We start from the raw sequence: 12,592 nt of genomic DNA, 5'->3' as shown, positions 1-12,592 counted from the left end.
GCAGTGGAGTCAGAGGCAATATGGGGGGGGACAGAGCCCGAAGCCCAGCAGCTGGGAGATGGAGCCGACTGCTGCACGGCTAGAACCTGCCGCCCACTCCAGGGCTGAAGCCTGAGCCCCACCGCCCTGGGAAAGTGGAATAATCTCACTGGTTGCCTGCTCCTACAGTGTTTGGGGCTCCAGAAGGGGGTAGGGACCAGCACCTGCTGGCAGCCCCAGGGGAGGGGCCACTGCTTCTCCCCACCTCATCATCACACCAGAGGCTGTGGCCACATGCGGCCATGGTGGCTGCATTTGAGAGAAACTGCCCTAGGGCCTGAAATCCTTGATGTACACAGAATGGGTGTGTTTGCTCATCCTTTTCGACCCAGAGTCTAGGGAGAACAGGTAAGCTTTGCAATGTAACCCTAAAAGGAAAAAAAAATCAGGTTCTGATAAAACGAGTCCCACAATTGAAGACCCCTTGCTGAAAAAACAATCTGACTCCAGTCACTGTGCAGTTAAAATGGGGACTGCTTTGCACAAAGTAAATTTCAGATTTCAATATATCTAAAGAAAATTATTCTCATTATGATGATGGGCTTGTATTTACTATCCCAAATACATTTAAACACTCTAATTTTATGTACTCATATGTAATATTGCAAACTTTTGTTGTGATTGTAATAAATGCTTGTGAAACATGTATATGATGTCTTCATCGATAAACAATGCAGGTGATGCATAATTATGTTTTTCCTTTAAAGTTCCGTTATATGATTTACACACTGTCATATTGGTTTAACATGCAATTCCATATGAGATGACCACAGCTCTGAGTTAATGCAAAGCACTTTTTTCATTGAGTATCCATTATCTGATCTGAAACTTAGTCAGAGCAAATAACAAAACGATTTTAGTATAATATATGCTTGAGACTGCAGAACTCAGCTGGCTGAGTCAGTAAATGCTGACCCAGTCTTTCACCAGCTCATTTGGAAGTCAAGCTGTGTTGTAATAAATGGGTTGTTAATATCATAAAAAAATCTTAATATATTGAAAACTGGGAAAATAGCAGAGAGAACTGTCCAAATGATGAGAGAAGAAAAACATTTACAAGTTAGTTGGCATGGGTGCAGAATATTGTATTTCCAGACTCTTTGGGGGAAAAGTTTGGATTGAGAATACTGCTACTCTGCATGTACATAGTGCTTTTCATCTCATGTTGTCACGTCTCTTGTCAAAAATGATTTAAGTATTAAGTGAAGAAGTTGAGACACAAAGAAATTAAATGAGTTGTACAAGGTCACATAGGAAGTCATTTGCAAAGTCAAAAATGGAACTCTGATTTCCTGCCTCCCAGTCTTCTGCTCTAACCGTATAGCTTGGTCTCCTATGTCTAAATTCTCTAGAAATATTTTTTGTAAATAAAAGGAGTTGGAAAATTTTACTATTATGTGGGTTAAACAAAGGAAAAGAAGCTACTGAAATTAAATTGATTTTTCCAAATATTAGTGTTTGAAGATTTGTATAGTATATCAGTTTTGCTTTTAAATAATGATTTAAATCAGTTTTTCCTCTTATATCCCTTCTATCATACAATATCCTTAGTTTTCTTACTCTCTTGAGCTACCTATTATTTTTGCAAAGTTATGTTTTATTATTTGGTTCTTTTCTGTGACCCACAGTGACAGGGCTACCTGTCAAATGAAATTTTTTTTTAGATAATGAATGAGATATTACAGCAGGAAAAAAATTGCTTGTATGGATTTGACTAACAACTAAAAAACTGTGTATAAAATACTGCTAAGCACTGGGATGGGAATACTGTCAAATTCTCTGTGTGTGTGTGTGTGTGTGTACAGGAACTTGACAAGAGGAGTTGGTAGATTTAGAGAGATTCTAAGAGCTGTTGAAACAAGAACTACACAAAATCTACGAATGGTGAGTTTTACAAACTTACATTGACTGCTTAAAATCTAAATGTAGAAATGATAAACATACATTTATTACAGAGGCAAACAAATCAGATTACAGCACTGTAGTCTATTCGTTACTAAAACCTATACAATTTTGCAAAATTTGGGATTAAAATAATTAGTAAAAACAGAAGAGACTGTTTGATCAGCCGTCTTTCTTCCCTTCTCTCCATTCATCTGACTTCCCTTCTCTCCTTCTTTATCTAGTTGTTGTGTAAAATGAATTAGGCTTGGAACCATGATAAATGTCTAATGAACTTTACTGTATTTCAGTTCTGCAGAGGCATTGTTTCATCACTCTTAGGGTTCTGCACTGTTTGTTTTTGTTTTTCCAGAATACTGACTTTGAGTTCCATTGTCATGTAAATTACCTCTTCTCTCCCATAAAACTTCTTCAAAAAAGAGAACCCATAAAGGAGGTTCATATCCATATCCATATCAAGTAAGCATTCACTAAACAAGTGTTAACAAATATAAATCAAAAGTTTTCAGATAAGAGTAAGGGATATGCAACACTTGTTACAATGCATTTTGTCTTTTATCAGAGGGGTAGCCATGTTAGTCTGGATCTGTAAAAGCGACAAAGAGTCCTGTGGCACCTTACAGACTAACAGACGTATTGGAGCATAAGCTTTTTGGGTGAATACCCACTTCGTCGGATGCATGTAGTGGAAATTTCTAGAGGCTGAGGACTGTATGTGATGGCCAGTGGAGTTCTGTTGGTTTCTTTCTTGGGCTTGTCTTGCAGCAGGAGGCTTCTGGGTACACATCTGGCTCTGTTGAACTGTTTCCTTATTTCTCGTGTGGGTATTGTAGTTTGAGAATGCTTGGTGAAGATCTTGTAGGTGTTGGTCTCTGTCTGAGGGGTTGGAGCAAATGCGGTTGTACCAGCGACACCATCACAGGACCTAACCAGATCAGCCACACCATCACCGGTTCATTCACCTGCACGTCCACCACCTCAACTGCTAGAAGAGGGTCTCATCCTCCCTGATTGAACTAACCTTGTTATCCCTAGCCTGATTCTTGCTTGCATATTTATACCTGCCTCTGGAAATTTCCACTACATGCATCTGACGAAGTGGGTATTCACCCACGAAAGCTTATGCTCCAATACATCTGTTAGTCTATAAGGTGCCATAGGACTCTTCGCAATTTTGTCTTTTGTTATTCTAAACCATTTTTACAGACGTACTAGACAAGAGTTCTAGTATAGTCTCTCCAAAACTTCCAAAACACCATTAGAAAATCAGTTAGCTTTTTTTAATGAGATCTCAAAAACCACATTTTTCATAAATGGTGAAATATTAGACATTTAAAGGAGGCCAGTAATATTCCATGTACAAAGTGTAAATAGAACAATAAGAAATGGAAGGTAGGTTTCTCACATTACAAGGATCAAAAAATGAAAGATGTCACTCATACAGTGACACTTCTGGCTCAGTTGCTAACCATCTGTTGCTAAGAAATGCTGACAACTCTTGTACAGATGCTGAGGTTGTCCCATTTCTATAGCAGTCCACTTTACCACTTCTAAGACTCCAAAATTCAAAATTTTTCAACACTGTCATCCAGGGTCATATGTAGCTAATACACATATGTATAAAGCATTTAGAAAGGGATTAAGCTGATAGTTTTGGATCTAAGACAGTCTTTTTGACACAATCCTTGTGGGGTACAAAATATATCAGAAGGACAGAACAAGTCGTGCGAGGGCGGGGGAGGAGGGTGTGGCACTATATGTGAAAGAAAATGTAGAATCAAATGAAGTAAAAATCTTAAATGAATCCACATGTTCCCTAAAATCTCTATGGATAGTAATTCCATGCTCTAATAAGAATATAACAGTAGGGATCTATTGTCGACCACCTGACCAGGACAGTGATAGTGACTATGAAATGCTAAGAGAGATTAGAGAGGCTACCAAAATAAAGAACTCAATAATAGTGGCAGATTTCAGTTATCCCCATATGGACTGGATACATGTCACCACAGGACAAAACGCAGAGACAAAATTTCTCATTACCTTAAATGACTGCTTCTTGGAGCAGCTGGTACAGGAACCCACAAGGGGAGAGGCAATTCTCGATTTAGTCCTGAATGGAGCGCAGGATCTGATCCAAGAGGTAACTGTAACGGCACCGCTTGGAAATAGTGACCATAATATAATAACATTTAACATTCCTATGGTGGGAAGAACACCTCAGCAGCCCAACACTGTGGCATTTAATTTCAGAAAGGGGAACTGTGCAAAAATGAGAAGGTTAGTTAAACAGAAATTAAAAGGTACAGTGACTAGAGTGAAATCCATGCAAGCTGCATGGACACTTCTCAAAGACGCCATAATAGAGGCCCAACTTAAATGTATACCCCAAATTAAAAAACACAGAAAAAGAACTAAAAAAGAGCCACCGTGACTTGACTTAACCATGTAAAAGAAACAGTGAGAGATAAAAAGGGATCTTTTAAAAAGTGGATGTCAAATCCTAGTGAGGTAAATAGAAAGGAGCATAAACACTGCCAAATTAAGTGTAAAAATGTAATAAGAAAAGCCAAAAAGGAGTTTGAAGAACAGCTAGCCAAAAACTCAAAAGGTAATAACAAAATGTTTTTTAAGTACATCAGAAGCAGGAAGCCTGCTAAACAACCAGTGGGGCCCCTGGACGATCGCGATACAAAAGGAGCACTTAAAGACAATAAAGTTATTGTGGAGAAACTAAATTAATTCTTTGCTTCAGTTTTCACGGCTGAGGATGTCAGGGAGATTCCCAAACTGAGCCGTCCTTTGTAAGTGACAAATCTGAGGAATTGTCACAGATTGAAGTGTCGTTAGACGAGGTTTTGGAATTAATTGATAAACTTAACAGTAACAAGTCACGGGGACCAGATGGCATTCACCCAAGAGTTTTAAAGAACTCAAATGTGAAATTGCAGAACTATTAACTATGTTCGTAACCTGTCCTTTAAATCAGCTTCTGTATCCAATGACTGGAAGATAGCTAATGTAACACCAATATTTAAAAAGGGCTCTAGAGGTGATCCCGGCAATTACAGACTGGTAAGTCTGACGTTAGTACCGGGCTAATTAGTTGAAACAATAGTAAAGAATAAAATTGTCAGACACATAGAAGAACATAAATTGTTGCACAAAAGTCAACATGGTTTCTGTAAAGGGAAATCATGTCTTACTAATCTATTATAGTTCTTTGAGGGGGTCAACAAATATGTGGACAAGGGGAATCCAGTGGACATAGTATACTTAGATTTCCAGAAAGCCTGTGACAAGGTCCCTAACCAAAGGCTCTTATGTAAATTAAGTTGTCATAGGATAAGAGGGAAGATCCTTTCATGAATTGAGAACTGGTTAAAAGACAGGGAATAAAAGGTAAATTTTCAGAATGCAGAGGGGTAACTAGTGATGTTTCCCAAGGGTCAGTCCTAGGACCAATCCTATTCAACTTATTCATAAATGATCTGGAGAAAAGGTAAACAGTGAGGTGGCAAACTTTGCAGACGAAACTAAACTGCTCAAGATAATTAAGACCAAAGAAGACTGTGAAGAACGTCAAAAGATCTCACAAAACTAAGTGATTGGGCAACAAAATGGCAAACGAAATTTAATGTGGATAAATTTCAAAGTAATGCACATTGGAAAAAATAACCCTGACTATACATACAATATGATGGGGCCTAATTTAGCTACAACTAATCAGAAAAGAGATCTTGGAGTCATCGTGGATAGTTCTCTGAAGACATCCATGCAGTGCACAGCAGCAGTCAAAAAAGTGAACAGGATGTTAGGAATAATTAAAAAAGGGGTAGAGAATAAGAGAGAGAATATCTTATTGCACTTATATAAATCCATGGTACGCCGACATCTTGAATACTGTGTACAGATGTGGTCTCCTCATCTCAAAAAAGATATACTGGTATTAGAAAAGGTTCAGAGAAAGGCAACTAAAATGATTAGGGGTTTGGAATGGGTCCCATATGAGGAGAGATTAAAGAGGCTAGGACTTTTCAGCTTGGAAAAGAGGAGACTAAGGGGGGATATGATAGAGGTATATAAAATCATGAGTAGTGTGGAGAAAGTGAATAAGGAAAAGTTATTTACTTGTTCCCATAATATAAGAACTAGGGGTCACCAAATAAAATTAATGGGCAGCAGGTTTAAAACAAATAAAAGCAAGTTCTTCACACAGTGCAGTCAACCTGTGGAACTCCTTGCCTGAGGAGGTTTTGAAGGATAGGACTAGAACAGGGTTTAAAAGAGAACTAGATAAATTCATGGAGGTTAAGTCCATTAATGGTTATTAGCCAGGATGTGTAAGGAATGGTGTCCCTAGCCTCTGTTTGTCAGAGGGTGGAGATGGATGGCAGGAGAGAGATCACTTGATCATTACCTGTTAGGTTCACTCCCTCTGGGGCAGCTGGCATTGGAAACTGTCGGCAGACAGAATACTGGCCTGGATGGACCTTTGGTCTGACCCAGTGTGGCCATTCTTATGTTCTTTATTTTAAGCTGGAGAAATAGAGATATACAGTACCCAGAACATTTTGGCCAAAAAATAAACCTTTTATGTTCTCTGTCTCTAATGAACTATTTCACTGATGTTTACTTGAACTTGTTTGGAGGTAGATTTTTCATGTTAATATTTTATTTGTGAGTTTCTTCAATGATCAGGGAGAACAGAATTTTTAACAATTTTTAATAGTTTTGTGGTATGCAGGAAGACAAATGAGAATATGTAGTTTGGGGTTTTTTTAAAACAAATTTATTCTTCAAATGTTTTATTTTCAGTCTACATAGAAATTACCAGGGGAATAAATTAGTTCTCTTTTTGAAGTAAAATATATATAACACAATGAAAGCTATTGCAGCAAGAGTTCAACAAAGGCCATTTTGTTGAGCTCTTGAAAAATAACAAAGGGATTAAAAATCTTTAGTCTACATATTGTGGTGGTGATGCAATTTGAGTTATATTTTTATGGATATTAAAAGCCCACTGAGATTTTATTTGGGGAAGAATACAGGAATTAATTTCCTTGCATGGTGATCATAATATACTGTCAGATTCCTTCTTTTACGGAAGTTAAGCTCTGTTATACTGTTTAGGATTTCTGGGGCGGGGGAGGAGGGCAATCAAGATAAACATCTGATTCAAAGCTGGCAGTGTTTGCTGTTAGTGCTGCTGTCACAATTCAGGGGTAACTATACTGCATTCCCACTCCATGGACCTTCAAGGGCACTCAAGGTTTCAGGACCCCAGCCATTACTTCTGGGTGGAGACACTCTCTCCCTCCTGACCAGGGGTTATAAGGCTGCACCGCCCCTTGCCTTACACTGTGATATCCCCAGGAAATCATTCTGCCTGAAGGCCAGCACTGAAGCTGTGCTTTCTCTCCAAGGGCTCTGAGCAGTATATTGCAGAGGTTATAAGTTAGACTCTGCTGAGAAGGAGCAGTGTGCTATTTATTCTTAGGATAAAGCATCACAGAGGAAATACTTAAACAATACAAGTTCTTTCACTCTACTGAATGTACCAGAAACTGTTCATCTTCCACATGGGGAGTCTGGTAGGCCAACATCTCTTCACTAAGGGTTGGGGTCTCCCTTGGACAGTTTTGTCCATTTTCTTACTCTAAATGAAGCCCCCAGTCAGTTTAAACTCAGGCTTTATATATCCTAAATTCTATTTTTGTCTCTTGGTCTCAGAAAACCCAGCCTGAACTATATACGAAACCACCCCAACAGGTGGTGCTTAGTTGTTTACTATCCCGAGGTAATTGCCCCCTAATATTTTTAGTTCCTGTAGGAGCTGTAATAACTGTCCCCCACAGAGCAGAATAGAATCATACATAAACCATTCATAAGTTTAATGCAGTGGTCCCCAAAGATATTGCATGTGATATCTGTCACAGCTACTATTTGTATTGTCAGAGCAATGAGAGGGCCCAATCAGGGTTGAGGCTGCATTGTGGCAGGCACCGTTTCAGCACATAGGGAGATATTGTCCCATCACAAAAAATTTATTCTAAGGCCCTCATACTCATACACTTATACATATTAATAATCAAATGGAGTTTAATGGAATTACTTGCATATGTAAAACTACTTTGTGTATACATGTTTGTAGAAGAGGACATAGAGAACAGAAAGATGAGGGCAATGGTGATAGCTAATCCGTGTAATCTCTTGTTCCTATGTGCACAGCTTGATGGCAAAATCATTGATATTTGTGACAAGATGGCCGATGTTAGTATTGTGGGTGCTGTGCTTTTCTTGGTGGGGGGCTAAGATGCCACCTCTCGCCCCTGCTCTTGGGGCGCTGAGGTCCCTGCTAGTGCTCGGGAAGGTGGTAGAGGAGGGAAGCGGGGGAAGGGCCTGGGTTTGTTCCTCACTCTGAGCCCCAACCCCTCTCAACCCGTGCGGGTCCTGACCTCCTTCTCCCTTGGGTGGGGTACGTTCGGTTCTTAGACACTGGGGGAGGGAGTCTCCCTCCCCTGCTGCAGCAGGGTCTCCCTTACTTTGGTTCTCTGGTCTTTCAAATTTTACAACACTCCTCCAAGCTCCACCTTCCTCCTCCTCTCTGACTGCCTGAAGCAGGGGGTTTTATTAGGTTCCTAACAGGGCCTTAATTGACTACAGGTGCTCCAATTAACCTGTCTCAACCCTCCCTAGTCTACAGGCAGCCACTCCTTAATTAGTCTAGGGCTTATATTTCCTCTCTACCACTCTCCCTGGCCCTCCTGTATCACATATTATAAAAAGGAAGTAAAATTTCAGGTCCTGTGAACCAAAACATGTAATTTTAATAGAAAATTGCATTTTTACTGGGTTTGAATTGATGAAGTTAAGGATTCAAATTAAGCCTTCTTGGCAGTAATGTCTGTAATGTAGAATAATAGAAAACACACCTGAATTTAACTGATTTTTAGGTATATTAGCGTATTTTGATAGGTTTCTTCAAATATCTGGGATTTACCCATTAAAGTTCTGTCAAACAGTTTTGAAAGCTTTTTGTTGTAGTCTTGTACAGAAGCAAACTGGACAATGTGCCTTTCATTCCTGGTGTGCAGGGCATTCTGAGTTTTTTCAGGCCAATGGAAAAATATGTGGTGGTCAGGTCATCTTGTTTGTTCATTTTTTGCATGAAGCAAAAAAATAAAGGAAGATGGGAATTCTCTATAATGAATAGTCTGAGAATAGAAACCTTTTTGAGCAAAATCATATTGAACATGACTTAGTCCTCATTTGACAAAATCCCAGTTTTTTGAAGACTTCCTGTTCAGCATTTCTAGGAGAAAATATTTTTCTGTTTTTCTTTCACAGACAATAGCCAGGCAGTTAGCAGAAATTTTGTTACGAGGTATGTCTGAACAGAGTTACTGGAATCCACTGGAAGACCCTCCTCACCAGTCACCTCTTGATGATCCACTCCGGAAAGGCTCAAATACTAAAAATTATGCACTTAGCAGAAGACCCCGAGTGTACACTGGAGAAAAGTATGGAATGAGTTCTTCATATCACTACTGGTTTTCTAATTATCATTGTTCTATTCATTAAATATCTTAATTATATTATTGACGAGGAAAGAGGCATTTCAATAAGGGCACAGTCCTATCTTATACTGTTGGGAGAAAGGTAGGGGATTCCATTTTCTCAGAAAGCAGAAGAGTAGAACCTTTTCCTAATGCTGTAGAGCCCACTACAGGAAGGGAGCCTGACTAGCCAGCATATCTGTCAGGGCTGGGCCATGGGCAGCGAGTGTGCACTGGTCAATTACCAAGTTGTGGTCAGGTGATGGGTAGTGAAGTTGGGATTGAGCCAAATCAGGACACCAGCAAGTCAGGGTCAGACACTCAGTTGCAAGCAGAAGGGAAGTAGTGGTGACAGGGTTGAGCCAGGTCTGGATACCAATAAGGCAGGGTCAGGCTCCAGGTTACAGACAGGAGGTGAGTGCCTGAGTTGGAGGTTCACAGTAAGGCAAGGTCTGGAGTGGAAGCATGCATGTGGTCTGTATCATTGCTCCGACTGCAGTGGGTAATGGATTCTTGGTTTATATACCAGGATGGGCCAATCAGTGTACTACATGGGTGAGATGCCATTCAAGCCCCACTGGGCGATACTTCCTGCAGTGTCTAGCTTCACATGGTCCACCAACAGCAGCCTGGCCTGAGCTCTGATGGTGATACAGAAGTGACAATGGCCAAGAACCTCCATGGTTCCTGGTTCTAGAACTACAGATGCTTACAACATCATTTATCAGAGAAGTGGAGGTTTATGGGTTCAGTTTAACTAGTACACATGCTGTGATCAGCAGCACACATTAGCTGGGGTACATAGGTGATTACAGTGAGCCTGGCAGTGTGTCTTCCCCCCACCTTGAGCTATCTTGTCATGTACCACTCCACTGCTCTTGACATCCGTAGTTTGAGCAGCTCCCTTGGGAAAGGCAGGATTTCTCTCCGGATGATTTGAAACTACAAAATTGCTATTTGCTCCTTTTTAGAAAAAAAATTGAAGATGTGGAGGCAGGATTGTGTGTTTTGTCCTGCAAACCAGATAACGAGTAAATCCCTTTAGGTATTAAAGCTGTACAATTTGTGCGCTGTTTCTAGACTTCTATATTTTCTCGCACTAGAGAAAGCAATGATAGAGAAAGCAATAGGGAGATTCATTATGTCTCAGTGACAGATTTGAAAAACATTTATAGCACTTTGCACAGGGAGTATATTTCCCAAGGCAGCTGCCTCTTAATCCTCTTAAGCCAACCCTGGCATTTCTCTGCCATGTCAGCTCGTTGTTGAGTTTGCTTTTCTTCCACGTAGTCAAGCAAGTGGTATGGTATTACATGGCTCTCTGTGCTGATTTGCGTTTAAAGTTCTGGTTATTTCTCCCCCTCCCCATCCCAAAACCCCCCCACCTTCACTGCTTGAAGAACATTATTTCCACTTCCTCATGTCTCATTCCTGATTCCTCATTCTGTCCTGATCACTGCTAATGTAATGAATGTGGATAACTATTTTCTGGAACTTAATTTTTCTCTTCAAAGGTAACAGTTTTTCAAGTAGCGTCCCTATGTGTGCTCCACTTTACTTCAGGAGTGCACATGCCCCAGGCACCTTTGACTGGAGATTTTAGGTAGCAGCTCAAGTTCGGCCTGTGCATGCATTCCAGACCTCCTTGTGCCCTATACTTATACTTGTATGGGGGAGCCACCGTCTGTACCTTCTCAACCACCTTATATCCTGACACAGAGCATTTGGTGTGCCCCTTTTTAGCAGTAGTTAGCCTTCAGCCCTTTGGGCTGTCTAGGTCTAGTTTAGTTTTGATTTAGTTTACTTTAGTTTTTTATTTAGTTTAGTTATATAATTCCTTCATTTATTTTCTTGGGTTTATTTGGTTACATATCCCTTTCCTCTGGCTTCCCTTCTTGAGGGGTTCTCCCTCAGGGGGTTTTGGATAATAAGTAAATCCCTTTGGGTATTAAAGCAGGGGTCAACTACTTACCAGCATAGAGACACCTCTCCTGATGCCTTCACCAAAGGTGAGGTTCCTAAGGTGAGGCAATCTTGTGTTCCCTCTCCTCCTATCTGGTATGATCAGCATTAGACACCACTGCTTCTACTGACCATACTGGAACCCGTGAGCTGCCTGTAGTCAGCAAGTTTCGAGAGCTCCCAGCTATTCACATGGGGATCATCCTGAAAGACACAGTCTCCGCCCCATCTCTCCCTCCTCAAGTGGGAATCTTTTGAGGAGCAGGAGGTTACAGCTGATAAGGAGGTAACAACACAAACTAATATCTCCTCCCCTTCACCTCATGAGGCTGTGCTGCCTTCCTCACCACCTTATGCAGAGGATTTTAAATGGCTTCAAGAATTTAATAAATGGATTAACAATTCACTCCAAAATCCCCTGAAGGAGGTCCAAGATGCTCACCATAAGATTTTAGACATTCTCCACATGACAACTTTTGGTTGAGTGGCATTGCTGGTGAAGAAGGCTCTGCTTGAATCCACCAGACATCTGTCAGACTCCTGCTACAGTACTGATTACATGCAGACTAGCTGACAAAAAGTGTTACATCCCAGCAAAACAATGAGTTTTTATTTACACATCCTCCGCCTAATTCTTTGTTTGCGGAAGCCATCAACGAGCATGGCAGACAACACCTTACGATAAGGGCTAAAAGTGCTTGGACCTCTTTGGTTGTAAGAGCTACTCCTCTGTGACGCTATGATTTAGGATTATGAATTGCCCAGCTCTGATGGCAAAGTGTAATTACACCAACTACAGTAAATATAATGCTTTTATTGAACATCTCCCTCTCAAACCACGGGAAAAATTTCAGGCCATCACAGGGGAAGGTCAGCTCCTAGCAAGGACAACGTGCAGCCAACACTGCAGCCTGCTCTGTTTCCACTGCTATCATCATGTGTGAAGCATTTTGTCTGCAACTATAAGGATTTCCCAGGGAGATCCAACTTATTGTAGAAGACCTTCTTTTCAACAGATTTATGCACTTCGATGAGTCCACAGATGAATCCTTGCACACTTTAAAGAATTTAAGGGCTGCACTCAGGTCTCTTGGGATATACACATCCGTGAACAAAAGAAAATTTAGTGG

General features: G+C 40.5%; 1 protein-coding gene across 5 annotated transcripts in view; it reads left to right on the top strand.

The window, feature by feature from the left end:
* Nucleotides 1-12,592, top strand: part of TTC7B (tetratricopeptide repeat domain 7B) — a 302,589-nt gene that overhangs the window by 102,206 nt on the left and 187,791 nt on the right. For 3 of the 5 annotated variants that reach the window (XM_073349422.1, XM_073349421.1, XM_073349424.1), the window contains 2 exons: nucleotides 1,845-1,923; nucleotides 9,292-9,464. The exons of 1 other annotated variant lie outside the window; for it this stretch is intronic. In XM_073349422.1, coding sequence (XP_073205523.1) covers nucleotides 1,845-1,923; nucleotides 9,292-9,464 — 252 coding nt within the window. Of the gene's footprint in view, nucleotides 1-1,844; nucleotides 1,924-9,291; nucleotides 9,465-12,592 lie in introns of those variants that run through there. One more of the 5 variants, XM_073349425.1, reaches the window with a different exon arrangement.

The sequence above is a fragment of the Lepidochelys kempii genome, chromosome 6 (genome assembly GCF_965140265.1).
Source record: "Lepidochelys kempii isolate rLepKem1 chromosome 6, rLepKem1.hap2, whole genome shotgun sequence".
NCBI classification, from domain to species: Eukaryota; Metazoa; Chordata; order Testudines; family Cheloniidae; genus Lepidochelys; species Lepidochelys kempii.
Note: the sequence above shows the minus strand (reverse complement) of the source record. Positions and strands in the feature narration are given on the sequence as shown.